Source organism: Saccoglossus kowalevskii, chromosome 16 (assembly GCF_978046115.1).
Source record: "Saccoglossus kowalevskii chromosome 16, keSacKowa6.1, whole genome shotgun sequence".
NCBI classification, from domain to species: domain Eukaryota; kingdom Metazoa; phylum Hemichordata; class Enteropneusta; family Harrimaniidae; genus Saccoglossus; species Saccoglossus kowalevskii.
In genome coordinates, this window is record NC_140656.1 from 10,358,811 (window position 1) to 10,380,100 (window position 21,290).

At 32.3% G+C, this 21,290-nt stretch overlaps 1 protein-coding gene across 3 annotated transcripts in view; it reads right to left on the reverse strand.

Moving 5' to 3' along the window:
* Window positions 1-2,374: 2,374 nt before the first annotated feature.
* Window positions 2,375-21,290, reverse strand: part of LOC100366857 (rasGAP-activating-like protein 1) — an 82,541-nt gene continuing 63,625 nt past the window's right edge. For 2 of the 3 annotated variants that reach the window (XM_085491018.1, XM_085491017.1), the window contains 5 exons: window positions 13,123-13,260; window positions 11,573-11,708; window positions 5,777-5,897; window positions 5,271-5,371; window positions 2,375-4,063 (listed from right to left, as the gene is read on the reverse strand). In XM_085491018.1, the coding sequence (XP_085347144.1) occupies window positions 3,915-4,063; window positions 5,271-5,371; window positions 5,777-5,897; window positions 11,573-11,708; window positions 13,123-13,260 (645 nt within the window). In that variant the 3' untranslated portion in view covers window positions 2,375-3,914. The remainder of the gene's footprint in view (window positions 4,064-5,270; window positions 5,372-5,776; window positions 5,898-11,572; window positions 11,709-13,122; window positions 13,261-21,290) is intronic. The other variant, XR_014926610.1, reaches the window with a different exon arrangement.

The following is a 21,290-nucleotide window of genomic DNA, read 5'->3' on the forward strand; positions in this document are numbered from 1 at the left end:
ATGATTAAACCAATCATTGATGAGTTCCGAGGTCAAAAGTAGCTAATATTGTCACCAAATGAATAAATAACAATTTAAAGTAATGACTGAATAACTTTTTTTTGAATAAATCTGAAATACCGTATTTTTTCTATTAGAAGCACAACTCCAATAGAAATGCATATAAATCCAATATCACTTTTATTGTATACTGAATCATTAAAATATTATTTGTTTATTAGAGAAACAACTGTAATTGAGGTAAGCACATGTGCTACTAATAGAGAAAATATGGTAGATGTTTTAAAAATCAGAGATTTTTGCCACACTGAAAACTGCAGATATTGCCTTGAAATGCAAGTGAACCAACCTATTCATAAAAATAAAAATACATTTATTTTACCAAACTTTTTATAAATTAAAGAGCGATGGTCGTTACTAGCCACAATGAACTGAAATAGTTTTGGTTCTAGCCACCCAGACTTCACAAAACTTATTACATAATCCATATCTTTAACACAAAGTTTGTGTTCTAATAATTTTTATTGGAAGAGGCGTTAAATATTTTGAAACATAAATTTCGGATTGAGGATTACACTACAACTACAGATTAGCATTTGAGTCAATGCGAGGCCAATCACAGGATAGCGTCTCATTAGCTACCCAACCATAACACCCAAAGGACCAATCAGAGAGCATCTTTTATATTGACATTTTTTTTTTTTATGTATTATACAGTCATGTGTGTAGGCGCTGATTGTGAATTTCCTGCCCACTGCATTTTACTAGTACTCGCCAGAGGAAATATGTAACGACCGATGATTTGTGACTTAATAACTCATCCATATACTTTGGTATTAATTGTTTGCATATTGAATAAGCAATTGCTTTATGGTTTGTTTCCGGTCAATAAATTCAGTCTGAGTGTCTGACGTGCATAATCCAGTAAATTGCTTCTGGGCGACTACTATTACGTCAAACAAGTAATAAAATTGTCTACAATCAGTAAGTTTGAATAGAACGTAATTTATAAATACTCATTGAATAGCTATATAGGAACAATCAAATTTCCCTTGTCGATATTATTTTATGTTTGTCACAGTCTGTGGAGGTTTTGTTGGATACCATTAATAGTTCTAAACTTTTTCAGCTGCTTAATAATTATATTAAATGTGCTTCATCGCTGTCAGCCACCATTTGTATTTGCATCTTCTTAAAAAGTGCAAGCAAGACGACTTTGATATTTGATTACATGTACATGTACCTTGGCTGGACCTATATCTATATCATTTTGAGCTAATACAGGTATCTCTGATTCGCAGTGTATATTTTTGTTAAAAACTAATGATTTTTATTTCTCTTAAAAAAATTACTGAGAAAATGATTCAGTGAAAATAAAATCGACTGAATATACCTTTTTTCTTATCATTCAACTCGTCAAAAATCAGTGAAAATAAATTCCATACAAAATACTCAAAAAGTCTTTTCAGCTAAAATAAAGTATTCTATAGTATATGAATTTGCAGTTTTCTTTTTTTTTCCATGTGTGTGAAAAATTAATCCTTACCTAAGTTGCCTAATGAAATTCACATTGCTACAAAGTGTTGCGATTTTCACTATCTCTCAAAAATTTAGTCGCTTGTGAAATTACTGCAGTTTACAGTATATGTGATTGGTGTTGTACGCCAGTGCTGATTCAACTATTTCAGCGCCATTTTTGTTTCCAATTAAATTTATATAAATAAATTCTTTCACATTTTCTGTAATTTTCACAGAATTCAATCTTAATTTTGTACCAAACTGACAAAATTTGACATTGCTTCTGGATTTTGATCAAAAAAAGTTGAAATTTTTGGAACATTTCGTGTGGAAAAGAGCAAACATAAATGGTACTATTTTGTGGATGGTGGCTGAAGTTGGCTTTGGTGTCAAAAGGATTAGAACCCTGCCAAATATTCATTTGATTTATTTTCTGCATACTGTAAAACTTTTCAGCTAACACGTTAATTTAGCTAATTTTAACTAATTCATCATTTTGCTACTGTAAAATACTTTATTTTACCTGGAATTAATTTCGCTTTTTGGATGTTTTGTATAGAATTTATTTTCACTAATTTTTGACAATGAGTTGAATGTAAAATATAGAAAAAAAAAATATTTGCTGGTTTGCTGGATTTTATTTTCACTCAATCATTGCAAAAATCTAAATTATTTTACAGTAATTCATGATGTCATTTAAAATAAAGTATATTTATTGTCGCAATGAGATTGTTGTCACTTTAGCTAAATTACGGTTCCGTAAATTCATGCATGGAGTCAAATTTGCTTTTTCAACATGTTTTACAATATTTATAGCGCTATTGGTCGGATTGACGCAATAAATAAGACACTTAAGTACGGTACTGTTCATTGATGATTTTAATGGATAATGTACACAAGGAGTAAGGTATCCATTGTTTTCAAGAACTGTCAATTGTGTCTAAATCAGACCCTGTTTAAACCATCACATGTCAAAACTGAACATTGCTTTTGTAGTCCTTTCTCATCAGACTTAAATTGCTTATTATAAAAAAAAAAGATCCTATATAAACTGACCAATCCCTTTGATGTTAATAGCAGATATCAGACAGAGGTAGAACAGCTCGTCAAATCTTTTTATTTTAATCTGTCCTTTTTGGAAATAACAACAAAAATACTACAGATATGTTACATAAACGACACTGTATTGAAGTAGAAACTACTAAGCAACAAATCAAAGTATATATGTCCATTTTAAAAAATAACTTAAAAAACAATTCTATTTAAGTCTCGGATGTGTATTCGTAAGGCACATGTAATTACTGATAAGGCAATTTTGTCGATGCTCGCTTGGTTTTAAAATCTGAAAGCCTCTTTTTATTTCCACTCTAAGATGTCAGTAAAGCAACACAGGCAAGCTATTATTAGAAAGATTACAGCACTAATCATACCTTGAAGCATCGGACACTACACATTTAAAATTTTATGTAAACATGCATGGTACAATAGATATGACATTTTAAAATGTGAAATCAGAAAGTGTTTTTTCTTGAACTCTGACCCCAAATGGTCCGTCTCTTGTGAATTGGTTGCCTTTACAGTGAAATTGTATGGCAGTAATTTTTTTTTTTTAAAAATGTATCTTTTTACATACAGGATAATGCCACTTGATAGAAGGTGTCAAGGATTATTTTTTTGAGGCGGATGGGTACGGGTAGTAGCTAGCGTACATTATGCATAAAAGTGATATGCAGATATATTGGAAAGAAAATTTTTGAACAAAAAAACAAAACCGAATTATTATATATTATATTTTCCTCACCACCATCATTTTTGCTTGGATTCATAATTTTAAAAATACAAATTTCATTTTATAATCCAAACTACAGTGTCTATATAAAAATTGCAATTGCAGATTCTGTATCTAAATGAAAACCATTCTCTATTTCACCCAAAACACTGAATAATACGCCATACGAATAAAAAAAACACAATTTATAGTAAAAAGGAAGATAGAATGTAATGAAAATTTGCAGATGTTAAAAATTTGTAAATCAAAATACATCATGCAGAGAAAATGAGCAGCTGTATAATATTTGCATCTAATTACTGTCTCCATCATCAATGGTCAATGATAGATGACAGTTGATGAATATGCAAACGTTCGACCCATATATAGCATTCCATGCAAACATGTTCTCACAATAAGCAAATGAACTGCCCATATATGGTGGTGGAGGTGATATATTGCCCATATATGGGAGTAATAAGACTTTTTTTATCTTGATATATAGTACATCATTTAAGATTTCCTCACCAATTTTGGCAAAATGGAAAAAATCATTTTTATTTACAGCAATTGAAAATTTTAACTTATCAAAGTAAGATTGCACTTATTTCTTTGTAAAATGTTCTCATCAGCTGTCGGCAAAAGATTCTTTTTCCTTTTCTTTTTCTCTTCTTTCAAATGCTTGATGTGCTCTTTCTAAATCACTGATGACATCAAGTAATGTTGCTGCAGCTGCCATACGTGAATCATGGAAAGACTGGCTTTTCTTTAAACCACCTGTAGAGGGAGTGAAGAAATAAACATAGTCAAACTATAGAAGCCTTGCCATATGTGATAAGCATGGAATACTGAGATGAATGCCTTTGAATCATCAAATCACGATAACTTGTTGTTGAGTGAAACAAATGTTACCATGGGCAACCGAATAAAGTGATAATGAATACTACTATCTCTCCTCCAATTTTTCTTGGAATATTGCAATATTCTTTAGAACAGTACAGTCTTAGTGGTGATTGTTTGCACAATTCTGAATTATGTTGCAGATGGTACTTGTGAACAATTGATTTTATGGGTGATGTTTCTCTGTGAAAATTTTAGTAAATTAATTGAATGAAATATCAATTTGAATCATAGGAGCATTCTCCATTGGAACACAATGAATTAATCACAGCACAGACATACACTTTAATTTCAATTTCAAACCTGTCCCCCTATGAATATAGTCAATGTGGTACTTTTGAATGCAATCTCCCAAGGATATTGCAATGTTCCAAGGATATTGCAATGTTCTAAGGGGTATCGCAATGTCCCAAGGATATCGCAATGTTCTAAGGATATTGCAATGTTCTAAGGGGTATCGCAATGTTCTAAGGGGTATCACAATGTTCTAAGGGGTATCGCAATGTTCTAAAGGATATTACAATGTTTCAAGGGGTATCGCAATGTTCCAAGGATATTGCATGTTCTAAGGGGTATCGCAATGTTCCAAGGCTATTGCAATTGTTCTAAAGGATATTGCAATGTTCTAAGGGGTATCGCAATGTTCCAAGATATTCCAATGTTCTAAGGGGTATCGCAATGTTCCAAGGGGTATCGCAATGTTCCAAGGATATTGCAATGCTCTATGGGGTATAGCAATGTTCCAAGGATATTGCAATGTTCTAAGGGGTATCGCAATGTTCCAAGGATATTGCAATGTTCTAAGGGGTATCACAATGTTCCAAGGGGTATCGCAATGTTCTAAGGATGTAGCAATGTTCTAAGGATGTAGCAATGTTCTAAGGATGTAGCAATGTTCTAAGGATGTAGCAATGTTCTAAGGATGTAGCAATGTTCTAAGGATGTAGCAATGTTCTAAGCAATATTACAATGTTCAACGGGATATTGAAATGTTCTTAGCAATATTGCAATCTTCCAAAAGAAATTTATAGAGACAGTTTTCATGATCAGTTTATTTTGATGCCTGCTGTAAGTTCATTCTTACTTGAGCTGTCATCTTCCGGTACTATGTCATCCCCATTCACTGTTTGACTAATGGCATCTGCGGCTGCATTACCAAGATCTGATGATTCCAAATATTTAGTTCTGAAACAAATAAAAATAAATATTGAATATATAATCAAATGCAAAATATTATTTTTTAAAGAAAACAAGTGCCACAGGGCTGCTTAGTGTAATTCCTGGTATTCCCCAATGACAAGTTTTTAACTCTCCCCTCTGTAGCATCCTGTAGCATTTGAAGCGCCCTCAACCAATATAATGTCATAATGTCATAATGACAAATTCTTAAATGGCGGCAGACGTCGTGCCGCGTCCTGTTCGATATGGGACTCATAGCGACGTATACAACGCATGTAAAATACATTGTTTATTTACATGAAATTCGAACATGTGCTGCGCGACGACCAACGCTCTTTAACCCTTCTCCTGTTACACCCTCTAGATTTGAAGCGCCCCCTAGAGTCAAAATCAATCGGTAGTGATACACACCTTAACATGTCCCTTCCTAGTAACAACTGTGAATATATTGTCTGTGTTTCCGCATCAGGATCCAGTGGATCACGCCAATCACCAAGAGTACACGCTGAATGAGTTTTACTACACCCTCTGGCTGTAATAAGAGTAAACACAAAAGCAGTATTAAAAACAAAAGAATACTAGTTCACCTTATATGAAGACACTTACACACCAGATAAACATGTATAAAAGATAATTTATTAAAACAAGGCAGCAATACAAGAAATAAAATGTATGCATTAAAATATTGAAAAAAAACAATAAAAAATTGGGCAGGCAAGGGGTCACCCTTCAAATTCGCAATGGTGACTCATTGGGCAAAGATGTTCATAACTTGCCATGCCACACAAAGGAAATACCAGAAAGTGAGTGTTCGACCTTGTAATGGGGAACAGGATGAAGAATAACTAATATATGAGGATAAGAAAATAAAGTGCTCTGTCAATCTGTTTTCCAAAACAGTGAATGCGTTTTTTTTATTTTAGAATTTGTCATAAAATTGTGCTTTGACTTTTCATATACATAAGGAAATTATTTCTAAGGATGCAATAAATTCATTATTATTATTTTTATACATGTATTATTATACATTTGATCTTGGTTGTTTTTTAAAATAATTCTAAAGCTCTTTCTTTTATCTCTTAGATTTCTTTCATTTATTTTGCTGACCCCCATACCAACCCCCCCCCCCCCCAAGTTTCTAATGGTTAATTCCTAAGTTTGCATAATAACCTATTAAAGCACGGTAGTCGTCCTGCTATATGGGTCTCATATAAACAAAGATGGCTCCTTTGACTGTTACGCAGATCAACAAGTATAAACTGACACGTTTCCAAGCTTTAATTAGGCAATTTTCATGTGATTGGAAGGTATCGAAAGAGTCACAGGCGGTAATCAGTGCAAGTTGCGCCCAGGTCAAACCTCATACTTGTGATTTCTATTTGAAGAGTGCATTGGATTGTGGGAAAATCAATGTTTATCAACACAAATGTTGAACATGCGCAGACGACTACCGTGCTTTAACAATGCACCCAAAAATGTTCACTGTCATTTTATGAATTTTAAGATGATTACAGACAGAATGATTATATGATGTTTGTTTCATTAATAGGAAGTTAATTTCAAGGTTATTCTCAAAATACAGATGTATTTTTGTCAACTCCACTGACAGACAGATTGTGGGTCTCAAACAAAAGCAATCAACAAATCAACTACAGAGGGCGCTGCTCCAAAAAACTGCATCATCTTGCACAATCCTGTACATCAAATGGACTGTCGATCAAGAACAATCTGAAAATGTCAGTAAGTATCTAGGACTGCCTTACTGAGTAATAAACTACGGAGCTCATATACATATATCAACCCCATTCTTGATCATGAACTTCGGGTTTTCAATGTTGGTTAAAAAATTCAACTCTTAATCCGTCTAGATATTCTCAGTGTGAAAGCAGGTGTTGTGGCTATTTTTAGCATTAATACATTCTGGTTAACAAATAGCATGACTATTTATGTTGACATATGGGATCACAAGCAGTGGCTCGCCCATCAAACACATACATTTCTATTCATTCTATCATGGGTAGGAATTTGTAGTTTAAATTGTTTTCTTGTGAAAAGTGGCAATTGATGTTACAGCATTAAAACAGTTAAGTGGTTGTTCCAGATATATGTTTTTCATTTCAACCTTTGCCTTCGGTTTGATTTGTTTAATACTCACAAATTTGAAGTTTGAATGAAAATATTAATTTTTATCAAATATATAATTACACTATAAATTTTGCTAAGAACTATATAAGAATACAAAATGATAATTTTAGATATAAATAAATAACTTGATTTTTATCAAATATGTTGTCAGAAGTTAATGTACACCAAGACTTCAAAAACTAAGGTGCCATAGGTTATGTTATAAAAGGAATTGTTAAGTGGTTTATACAAATGCCAATAGAAATAGAATCATTGAAAAGTCTAAAGTATAGTTTTTTAAATTATAATGTACTTTTGGTGTCTGTGAGACTGATTAAATGTCATACTGACAGTGTAAGTATTGAAATAATGCATGTCAAAAGATAAGACGTATCCTATAAATACAAGCTTGATTCTAGACAAAGTTGAGATGCACTCAACCGGCATAGCTCAGATAAGGTACACGGATTGACATGAGATTTGTTCTCAATGACGTCAACTGTCATGCTAACGTAGTTTTGTCCTCAGGTCACCGATATTAATCCACACAAAAAGTTGTTCCTGCAAATCATTCTATATCTATGATGCAGATACAATAATATAATAACATTCACATTTATTATGTTATAATTACGATAGAGAGTGTATCTCAGTTAATCACCCATGACTTAACTATCTACCTTAAAAGTATCTACAAGTATTAAAAAATCAATATTTATTAACATTTTTATTAACTGTTATAAATTATACTCAAAATAGTACTAGTAAAAGTAATATAGTTTTGTAATTAAGTTTACTCTGAAATAATAATTTTTAGTTTTACATGTATTTATAAGTAAAGGAAATAAAAGGTTGCATTAATCAGAAAAAATCAAGGCTTTAATATTAAAAATAAATACTTTCAAAAGCAGTGAATTTTTGATGTTCACTTGTTTTTATAGCAGATTTCACTGATTATTGCAATTATTGAAAAATATACGCAGTGAATAGTTTAATGCATTTTTTAAGTGTTAGATAGTGGTATAGTGATGTACTCTGTCGATGCTTGATTGCTTTTATAAATGAATCACTAAATCATGTCAATTCAGTTGACAGCATCTTGTCTTATTGCTATTACATCATCTACAGACGAGAATGTTTCTCGTAAGCAGCTAATAACCAACAAGTACTGTACCACATGGGTAAAATTACCCATGATGCTTCTGTATAATGTCAGTATAATTATACACAAGACAGATTTGAAAATCAACATTTTTATGAAGTAATGAGAGAAGCTTATAAAATATTGTGTGGAAAATAAAAAAAATATAAATAAAAAAAAAAAGATTATAAAATGATTTTAAATTAAGGATAAATAATATAGTTAAGGTTTAACCCTGCTAGCCTCAATGGCACTTAATAATATTGTATTTTATAGGAAAATACTGTATATGCTACAGACAGCAAGTCCAATAATCCATAAACAACGATGTAAGGCTATGCAAGGGTTATATGCAAATATTGATTGATATATCATACTCTCAAAAACAATTTTAATATATTATCAAAACATAAAATTCTATTTTCATTTTACGACTATATACATATATAGTATAGAAGAAAAAGTTGATCAAAAGTGAAAAATGTGGTAGTGGGTGAAAGGTCATGTGGCAGTGGGTGAAAGGTCATGTGGCAGTGGGTGAAAGGTCATCTGACAGTGGATCATTACAACTATGTTCCAATGTTGAATTAATACTTGGAGGGAAGCCTGCTCACAAATAGAACAGCTACCGTTTCAAATTTATAGTCAGACGACTGAAAACCATTCTAATTTCACTAGAGACAAATTTTGAAATCTGTGAAAAACGTGAAATTTTGAGTGTTAATGCAGTGTGAATTTCACAGAATGTTGCCCACATACTGTCATACAAAATCATTAAATCAATATAATCCCTTGCAGCCAAAATTTAACAGGTTGTTTTTCTTTTCTCAACAAATTTAGGTTGAATGGACGATAACAATTGACAATAAAATCTGCCAGATAAAAAAAAAAAATTGGTGAATTATTACATCTGTGAAAATCATACGACTTGAAAGAGGTCAGAGGTCAGTTTGCCAGGATCATCTAATCTTTCAGCATGCCTGACAAATTGCCAAATTTATGACTGTCATAAAAACTCAATATATCATGAAATTGTTATTTAAACTGATCCTACTAAATTCTGTAGATAATACATAGTACTCTGCTCTTGACAATCGGCTGAATTACACAAACAAAATCAATGCAGTGGTGGTGAGGGATTGCCTAGCAACAAATAGTTTTGTCGTTATATTGAATATAGTTTAATTCAGAATAATTGTTAATAATCCAGTCTCACTAGAGAAGCGTTACTATATGAATATGGCTCAGACAGTACAGAACAACTTACGAATATTCTAAAAGCTTGTTAGTTAATCTCGGGGGTGCATGCTTGGAAATCCAGGCATTATCACTGCCTGGCAGTCATCACTGCAGTTAAAACAAAGTCAGTCACCTCTCAGAAAACTGTACTTTGGGTAAGCTGTTGAGACTCCCTTGAGCAGTGTACCAAGACTTCCCCCTACATGTGCAACACATATAAATATATAAGTTTGTGCTGTTTTAGACTTTAGCTGTTTTCATCGGCTCTTTGACCGGTGTACGTTCCACAGCAGCTCGCATAGAATCCATAAATACATGGTACAGTGGTGCTCGTCATAGAACATTCCATGACGTAGTGCCACCCCGAGCATTTTAAGTTGCAAGTGCTATATTTGTTATTCATTTGAATTATATTATAAGGCATTGTGATTGGTCAAATTATTTTCAACTGTCATTTGCAATTATAAATAATTATTATCTATAAATGTTTTTATATGAAAAAAAAAACTTTCACCCCGGAATGAAATTCAGTGTTTTAGCAATTTTTTTTTATAAAAAAGAGACAGAGACAATTTTTGACAATTTATTTTGCAGAAAATAATTTGAGTTAAAACGTGAGAAATTAATCATTAAAACATGAGAAATTAATCATTAAAACATGAGAAATTAATCATTAAAACATGAGAAATTAATCATTCAATATATAAGAGAGGGTAACCATGGTAGAAATATTATAACACAATAATTATGCTCCTATTTAGATTTTTCATGAATGTTTTTTTTTTTTTAAATAGCTGTGACATGCACAACCGACATGCGGTGACCAAATGTAAATATTTGTTGTGTGAACCTCAGTCAGGGTAAATATGGTATGAATCAACGTATTTTTTTAACGCTTTTCTCAATTATTTCTTGAAAAGAGAGACATAAGTTTGGTTCTAGTTCTTGATATTTTGCTACAGTCAACAACCTTCGCATGACATCTCACTGTACTTTACAGATGAATTGAAAGTACAGATTATTGAATCGAACCGCTGAGTACACCTGCAGGCACAGAACAACACGATAGTATGACAATTCGTGTGAAACATGACCTTCTCGGATATTATTCAGCATTTTTCCAATATACTTTAACAAATATTGAAAAAAAAGTATTAATGCATTGAACGCAATAATTTTTCCCTCCAAAATGTTTGTGTTACATTTTGCACATTTTTGTGTGTTTTTCTACAACTTTGTTTTCAATCAAATGGACATAATTTCTGACTTGCTGATGTTAATTTAAAAAAAAATCGTCTTTATATGTGAAAGATAACAAGTTGACAGGTTAATATTAAAGCCATTCCTGTATTATTCTGGAATTTGCATTCACTTACTTCTGCCTCATTTTCATATTATAAAAACAAATAGAACAGAAAACAAAAAAATGAAAAGTAATATTTTGTGGTGACTGGACTTTTTATTTGCGACTGAAATCAACAAGCAAAAAAAGTTGTCAAACTATTTTCAGTCATCATTCACTTCCCCACACAAAAAAATGAAAATAATAAAAAAAAAAGTGTCATTTATATTGGGAAAACAGTTTACAGGAAACATACTTTTTATGTGCACGTTCATATTACAGCGCCTTCTCATTCTTTTGATGCTATCAAAGCACTTTATACACTAGAAACATGCAGTTACTGGAGTATCGATTATCTTACCTGATTTAGCCGTCTGCAAACAACATGTCCAGCGACTTCCCCTGTACGCTCCAGGATGAAATGTATCCATCATATTTACATTAGAAACGCACGTCTTTCTAATCGCAGACAACCATTGGTGCATGTCATTTACATCCTACAAAAAAAATGTAACAAATGTTTATTTCACATATGTATAGCATGGGACACACATCATATATTGGCCTGCCGTGAAGTACTTCCTTGACAAAAAATTTGGTATTCATTGTTTAGAGTGGTTTAGAGTGGAATTTTGATTGAAAGACTAAGAAACCCTAATTTCAGATTCTTTAATTTTTTTATTAAAATAAACCAGTTTCAGTTTTCTTATTTCAGGGAAAAATGGCAAAAAAATTGCAATTAAAATCATCATTATACCCAGATTTCAAAAGAAACTAGAGTTTAAATTTATTTGCTCATGAATACGTAACTGAAATGGACCCCTCATGAATATGCAAATATAATGCACTTCCTCATGAATATGCAAATACAAAGACTTGCTCATGAATATGCAAATTGCAATTAAAATCGTCATTATACCCAGATTTCAAAAGAAACTACCCTAGAGCTTAAATTTATTTGCTCATGAATACGTAACTGAAATGGACCCCTCATGAATATGCAAATATAATGCACTTCCTCATGAATATGCAAATACAAAGACTTGCTCATGAATATGCAAATTAATAGACTTGCTCATGAATATGCAATTCTTTGTAAGTCATACTAATTCTGTACTTTCTTCTGAATTTATTCTGAACAAGGGAAATTCTGTTTTGACACTCGAAAAATGATGATGAACTGAAACTTTTCATCAGGATTGAAAAGATATTTCTTTCACTGAATGTCGTTATTATATCAATTCATTCTGTGACCTAGTTTTTAATCAAAAGCTGTAAAATAGAGTGAGTGAAAATGTATTCATGTAATGAAAGTAGTTTAATTGATACAACTTTAAATTGGCTCAATTTGGTTGATTCAGATGATAATATATTTTGTGCATTAATTGTCATAGAAATCTGTAATAAAAAAATTACAATTTTATTTAAATTATCCCATTGAAGCAACCCCTACGTATTTTTTTTTACTTACTTTTTTACATTTACTTTATTTCCCTGATTTTATTTTTTTGTATTGCATTCATCTTGCATTGTTTTGCAATTATTTGCAATTAAATAAATATAAATATGCAATTATTACATAACCATTAAAGTAAAGAGTCACAGTGACTTGAGCAAAATGTTTTTCTTATAGGGCTGTGGTCATCGTACCACGTTGTATTCAAAATGGAACTCATATAGCGACCTTTACAATGCGTGTGAAATACATTATCTGTTTACATGAGATTCGAACACGTGCTGCACAACGACCTCCGCCCTTTAAGAATGTTCCAATTCTAAACTTTTTCGATGCACAATATTTTTCGCTCTCAATTATTGAAACATAATTATTATCTGTTATATTTTTTTTTTTAAATAACGTCTTCAATGGTCTACCTCTAAACAAAAATTACGCATATAAACTTAGCTGACCTTGGCCTGCATGTAAAGTGTTTTGGGGTTTCCCTCTGAGTCTTTGTAGATGACTTGCATCATATATGGCCGTTGAAATGCATTAGTGTCGACTCTTTCCACTGCACAGGTACGGGGAATCTGTATCGTTGACCTGACCTGTGGAGAAAAAGACGAGAAAAAAAACAAACAAGCATATTGTTTTATATTGATATGTCATAAAGATTACTAGACATGGAATTCAATTGACGATCACTAATGAATTCTCTTCACGGACTAAACCCATTTTCTTTGAAGTAAAATCGATAAGAACCATGACGTCTGACTTGCCATTTGTTTTGAAAAAAAAAAAACGTCTGTAAATTACACAAATGTGTACTTTTCGGTTCCTTTACGGGAGAACAAAATTGTTTATAGACTGATCGAGTGATTATGATGACACCATTTCAATTTTCTTTTTTTCCCAGCAACACATATATCTAATTAACCTTTTGAACAAAGTCTACTTTCGGCACTTTTCACAAAATGAAACGCCACATTTTTTTTTTCATATTTGCCAAAGTTTTGATCAATACCTATATATCTGCATGGCCCAAAAATTATCAAAATTATATTAATATACTGTAGAATACTTTATTTTCGCTTGGAATTTATTTTCGCTATTTTCGCTGAAGGGATGATTCCGTGAAAATAAAATCCAGCGAATATACTTTTTTTCCTATATTTTACATTAAACTCATCAAAAATCAGTGAAAATAAATTCCATACAATATGCCCAAAAAGCCTTTTCAGCGAAAATTAATTCCAGCGAAAATAAAGTATTCCACAGTACATAAACACGGGCAAAATGTGGCACAAATATTTTGAAGATAAAAAATATGGTGTTAACATAATTCCTTATATCTTATACACAAAGCAAAACAAAAATAATAAATATTGTGTGCAAATGAGGGTGTGGGACAAAATTTGTAATTTTATTGTTTTTAATACTAGGTTTACTATTAAAGTTTCATGCTTTCCTAAAAAAACAATACTGTATACTGACAGCTTTCAACCCCTATCATGGTACATTTCCCTAATCTGCCTCGTGTGGAGCCTTTCACTGAATTGTCACTCCCAGCATGCAATTGGGACATACATGAGTTTTTCAAACCACTTCAAAGGACAATTCTCAGCTTGAACTTCTCTGTGAAATATCATTCACACATCATCTACGATAGATGTTAATTGTCTATATTTAAAAAAAAAAAACATGGATTTTTTTCTCATCTGAATATGTTATTTATCATGACATGCAAGATACATTCAGCATGGAAGATGAGGAGTTAGGGAACCAATACGCTGATGAAGGCTAATGATAAAAGTCTACACATGTATCATAAATCAAACCCATCCATCATTAAATGATACCGTATATGAAACGACTATAGGCAAGCTGTTTTATAGCATTTCTACACAGTCTAGAGTATATAAACATGGTTGTCTTCTTTTTCTGATGTCATTTCGTTCTCCAAATTTTATTTTAGCATAATCAATTATAAGTATTAATATAATTTGTATGTTGTCATTAACACTGACAATCAGACTACTCTGTAATGGTATTCCTTCTAAATAGTTCCAAGAAAAGCAACATTGAGTATCTTCATGCTTTTCACTGGTTCCCAGCATCCCTTGCAAACAGCAAGAAGAACACAGGTAAAATGGACATTGTAATCGACATATTAATTGTTCCCCTGGGCTGGGATTCTGGTTCTGGATTTATGTGCCTAATTGACTTGATCTTAAAGGGTAGTGGTGATGTCATGTGAGTCCTATTTGATATATATGGGTCTCATAGCGGTGTACACAATGCGTGGAAAATGCGATCACGTGCTGTGTGACAATTACCACCATAATCCATTCTCCTCAAATCAGTCTGTAATACTGCAATAAACACCGCACTAATTCAGTCTACCGGTACTTGTTATGTCTAAGGTGGTTCTATCAAAACAGTTTTATATTTTTAGAGTTAAAAGAAGACATTGCTTTACGACCAAGAGCGTAAGCACTGATGTCAAGCAACCAAGGGAAATAGAACAAAGAATGAAAACGTGATTAACCAATCAGAATGCCAGAACCCTTACTATAGTTACCAGCCTCTGTGTGCCCTAGCTGACACTTGAGGGAGGGGGTCGAACCAGCCAAATGCTCGCTTATCTTATGTCGGTGACCCTGAAAAATGTAACAAATGAGCATCTGCATGCCTGTCCTATGGTGGTTTCTCCCTCTATAGTTGACCCTGAGAAATGCGACAATGCATGAGCATCTGCATGCCAAGACTATGTTGTTTACATCTACAGGAAACCTTAGTAAGTACCTTGTTGTATATGTATACATTAAAAACAGTTGAAAGAAGAATATATCAAAAGATATCAAATGGCTGATCTTCCTGTTTCCTGCCATAATGGACATGTGCATCTTTAGTTCCTTGACTTAAGGATGTAGTAGCTAGGTTTTCCGGAAGTAAAATACGTATTAATTATATTCCTATTATTTCAACCTACTGTAAAATACTTTATTTTGGCCCAATTAACTTTCGCTGAAAAGGCTTCTTTAGTGTTGTGTATGGAATTTATTTTCACTGATTTTTGATGAGTTGAATGTAAAATATATGAAAAAAAGTATATTCGCTGGATTTTATTATCACTGAATCCTCCCTTCAGTGAAAATAACGAAAATAAATTCCAAGCGAAAACAAATTATTTTACAGTATGTATTTTATGAAAGCGCTTAAATAACCGTGAATAAAAATCAATGTTATATCAAGAGCAACCCTCAATTGATCATACGATCACTATATAAGTAAATAAATCCATGATTGAGATTTTGAATCAGTATTGTGAAGAAATTAAAAGGGGTATTAAAATGTGCTAATTGTAAATTGTAGAATAAAACCATTTCTGTTCTGTTGTCCATGTTTGTGTTTTCTAGACTAGGGTGTTTGTTTTTACATTCAGGCAGTAATATCTCTAGAATGCATAAATTTATAAAAGAATCCTGAAAACTTTTTCTTCATTTATACCAAATCTACAATCACTGAAAAAGTAAAGAACTCTGTTGTGTGCCCACCGAGTAGTACTTGATTAACTGCATGGGTTAACGTTTAAATGTACAACGGATGACCAACCATGATAGTAGTTGCATATACAGTGGTAATATCTGACGCTGTGAAACCTGTAAACATCGTAATTCATCGTAAAGCTCTAATTTCTGTTCGTTAATTAACTAAATTGAACTGTTTTCGGGCCTTGATTCAGGCCAGCGTAGAATGACACAAGTGTTATCACAACTACAATGTAACAATATTTGCTTTGATTGTCGTGTAGAGTGAACCACACTCAAGATTTTTTAAAATGATCACTTCCAAATGACGAATAAATGGGCATCGCTGCTTATATGAGGGTCGACAAGGGGTATTTTCGTAAATTGTTTTTATTTTCGTAATAATTTATTTTAAAAATATAAAAAAACGTAAATTCGTAGACATGAACAAGGTGTAAAATGTAATTAGCTATTTATTTTTGTAAGCATATAAAACATTTTTCAAATTAAACGTTGTAATTTCCAATTTTGATTCTTCAACTCAAATTTTCAAAAATATTGTAAAAACGTGAAATATAATTAGGAATTTGCTTTATCTGTAGAATAAAAACCTATTTTTTACTGTAAATGGAACTTTCATTTTATTTCTCGTAAAAATGTAAAATGCCGTTTTTATTTCCTGTTACCTGTACCAGCTATCCCCCCCCCCATATCTAGTGCTAGGATGGTTTGATTTTAATAATGGAACTATGATGAATGTCGTTCAGGATTTGTGAAAAGCTTAATATATCAGCAAACTTTTTAACGTGTATGGAAATCATCTTGGAAACATTCCATGTTCTTAAGTATTCCCGCGTTCCATTGTACATGGCATTGTCATCAGTTATCGATTCGTCGTGGTATAAACCCCTACACTCTGCAAACTGAGTGAAGAGCGTTTCACAGTTTTTCTGGTGTGATGTCATCTTCTTAAATTTGTCAATATTCTCAGTCATGCACATGCGATCACTGTCAATATTCTCAGTCACATATTTAACGCTGAGTGAAGTTCACTGTCTTTGTAATATAACCTTTGCATTTGTGCCAGGTACTTGGTGGTATCTTTATACTCATCGATATTATGTTTTTTTTCTCGCAGCTCCTTTTTTTTCTCAGCATCTTCAAAATGTTTGTGCAATAAATTAATGAGCTGACTGTTTAGATATGCGTTGTGTAGTGTACGTTGGCTATGGTATGCGTGTCTGTGTATTGTTTCTGCTGTTTCTTATGCAAATTAGGGTCCAAGCTTTAATTCTACTAATCCACTGTTTATCTTTGTTGTCATTAAGTTCTTAAGTGTAAAGTTTCTTGTTACACAACCTTTTTCAGACTCACTTGCAAAAAAATTTGATTCTGATGTCATAACTATATGAATACAGTAAGCATTCATTTTTGTGAAAAAGTAAACTTTGAGTGTCTTACACCAACAAAAATCTCTACTACATCCTTAAGGACTATAATTTAGCAATTTTTGGAGCTTTCACCAATATTAAGTGAGACAGAAATTCTACTGAATTATACCCATGCAGCTGCTACGGATGATTGGCCGCTGATTAACCACGGATCGTACAATCATAATACTCTCTGATATCTAAAAAATTCAATTGAATCAATTATTATAACTGCTGACTAACTATATACATTGGCCCCTCGCTAAGTCGTACGGGGGTTTCGAGATCTAAGCAAAAACTGTGATTTATTCAGGGGGGGGGGTCACAATTTACCTCGTGAAGAGATGGGGGTTTGTTGATTTCATCAAGTCTTGGTTATTTTGGTATATTATATAAAAATTTTAACCTTTAATTGACACTTAATTCAAATTTTGTCACTTTTCACAAAATAAATCGGCGTAATTTTTTTCCATCTTTTTCAAACATTTTTTATCAAGACCTGTGACTGATTGAAAATTCTGACCATATGATCCAAAATTAACAAAAAAATAACAGAGAAATACAAAAAATGTTGCACGAAAATCTTGGCAAGAAAATTATAATAGCATTCAAAACGTTTTAAACAAATTAAGAGAATTACATTTGTGATACATCCTGCTGTGGATCTTTTTTTATTTATTTTAGCTAGAAGTAATTTTCACTGAGAACAATAAGATATACTGTAGAATACTTTATTTTTGCTTGGAATTTATTTTCGCTATTTTCGCTGAAGGGATGATTCCGTGAAAATAAAATCCAGCGAATATACTTTTTTTCCTATATTTCACATTAATCTCATCAAAAATCAGTGAAAATAAATTCCAAGCAAAACGCCCAAAAAGCCCTTTCAGCGAAAATTAATTCCAGCAAAAATAAAGTATTCCACAGTATGTTGGAAAATATTGTATTTTTATCGACTTTAACAATATTACATGCAAACAATTAATATTATTATTTTCACGATATTATTATTGTGAAACCCAAGCATGGATTAACACTTTCTATTTTGCAATTGTGGTGTGACTATACAAGCTGAGATATTGTTTTTGTAGCTTTTGGTGGAGAGTATAATGATGCGATGGAAATCGTAACTCCTAAGGGAGATTGATGCTGCTGACATCGTGAACATATAGCGTATTATATCCACAGTTACCAGGATGTGACAGTTTGTATTATACCGCGTCGTGTGCGGTGATAAGCGCACTTAGTACAGAATGTAAAGAGATACATTTATAGCATTTGAGTTTTATACAGAGTTAAGAATTGCACTTCGAGCATATCTATAACATACCACCACTGAGCACACTGCGGTTGAAAGCCACAGCTCAAATTTACCCACCTATGGCAGTTGAATCTTTTAATGAACGTAGTCAGTCTCGTAATGCTGACATTGAGTGAAAAAGAGTACTTTACGTCACCCTCATGCTGAGAAAAAACATTATTTTTTTACACATCATTTACACAGTGATGCTTTCAAACTTTAAACCACTTTAGGTTCACCAGAGACAAATTTTCCCAAATTTCGCAGTCCGGGAAAATCATGAGATTTTGTAGCAGTTATATGGGTTCTATGACATGGAGTGTAAGCGACTTATGCAAATTTTCATAAAATCATCAAATCATGAGAATTCCTAGCAATGACAATAAGTTGGTTTATATCGGTATATTTGTAAGAAGGGGTTGACCATATCAGAAACTCTGAGGGAAGATATTAAACTATATATATGTCAACTTATTTTTTTCTTTGCCTTAACTTTGAGCTTGTGGCAGGATTGTTGTGGTATATATTTTGTTGTTTAATCTCCTCTATAATTTTTTTTTTTTCTTTAAAAAAAGATATTTTTTTTTATTTCTGTAATTTTCTTAATACCAGAGTATAATACCCCCACAATTATAATGGTCAAAGCCATGTTTAGTCTAAATAGTCTGCTAGCTGATCTAATCACCAAAATAGCCACTTATTGTCGATTCACAAGCAGATTAATACAGTTACCATATTTGTTCTATCTCCATCTCCAAAATAACATTTTGCATTTATTCCAAATTCTGGGTTGTTAAAGAGCAGACGCAGTGATTGTCATACCATGAGTCTCATATAATGTAAACAACTTGTGTAAAATTCTCACATGTCTAAAAAATTGCCGGTGTTAACACTGTTTTTTGTTTTAATATTTTGCAAATATTAGATAATCTGCTGAAATGTTTTGATCTTTCGTTGATATTGTAATAAAGTCCTGTCCAACCCCTTTTCAGCTGCTTTTTCTGCAATCACAGTACCATATACTCTAGCATTCCTAGACATTCCATCCATCATTCTTTGAATATTCGATTCTCTCCAAACAGATATCAGTAATCTTGTTTCTTTGTCTGACCAGTTCGACATTCGACCTGTAACCTCTGACGCCATCTTGTGTAATGACAAGCTTAAATAAGTTGGCAATAGAGGGCATTTGGCCATCGTATTGTGTTCACACTGCACATTGCGTTGTGCAAGGGCTGTTGTGACAAGAGCGTTTAGGATTTGGTCCACCCCATTTTACGACGGTGTCAAAAACGCCGATGCCACAACGGCGTATTCCGTTCACACACATATTTTAACAACTTTCTCAAATGAAAGGCATTGTGACAACGGCTTATGCCGTCCAGTGAGAACACCACTATACATTGTGTGTTTACACAAAATTTGAATATCATAACTACTACAGTCCTATTTATAACCATAGATACACCATTGTCATTTAAAGCACAGTGCACGACTTAGAGAAACAATAGTACATGTACTATAGTGTAACCAGGATACTGCATATATACTCTCCTTTAAAAAATAACAAAGAAGAAACATCTAAAACTCAAAAAATAACATTAAATTCAAAACACCATAGAGGCACAACACGATTAATTCCAAGTATGGGGTTCTATTTTGCACACCAAGTAATCTTAAATCCTTTTAGGGAAAATCCCTTGATAATACACTACTCTTTACAACATTGTAAGCTTAACACTGCATTCTTTTCTCTGCACACCCATAGCTCTCTTTTCTTTACATGCCTAGTTCTCTCTATGCTTTCCAGTCAATACCTCACAGTGTTTAATGTCCCCAAATGCTTTCTTTAATCTTGAAACATAAGAGCTATTTAATCTGACAGTATATGTATTATTTCTTATGAATAATCCCTAATTTTGAAGGAATCATTTAGCCTAGTTCTTATTTGATGAATTATCAAATCTCAGAAAACTGACAGAAAATTTAATAACAAGACTATAATTTTATATTTTTAGCAAAATTATGTCATTATGAGTTATATAGAACTAATTTGCAACAATTAAACCAAATGATATTAGTGGTTACCATTGAGGTATTACTGAAATATTACAGAATCAAAATATAATTAAATCTCACACGCAAATAGCCATATCATTATTCAAATATTTACACCTATTAATTATTACCCTTTTTTTTGCCAACATTTATCAAAAAAATAATTGTTTCTTAAAATTGATGCAAATAAAAGTTTCAAATGTTTAAAAGAGACTCAATTATGAAAGCATTCATAACTGAAACCCCCATTTTATCAGGAATAAAGTCCACTCATGAAAGCATTAATGTGAATTCTTCATTATCAATTTATTTGATGAAAG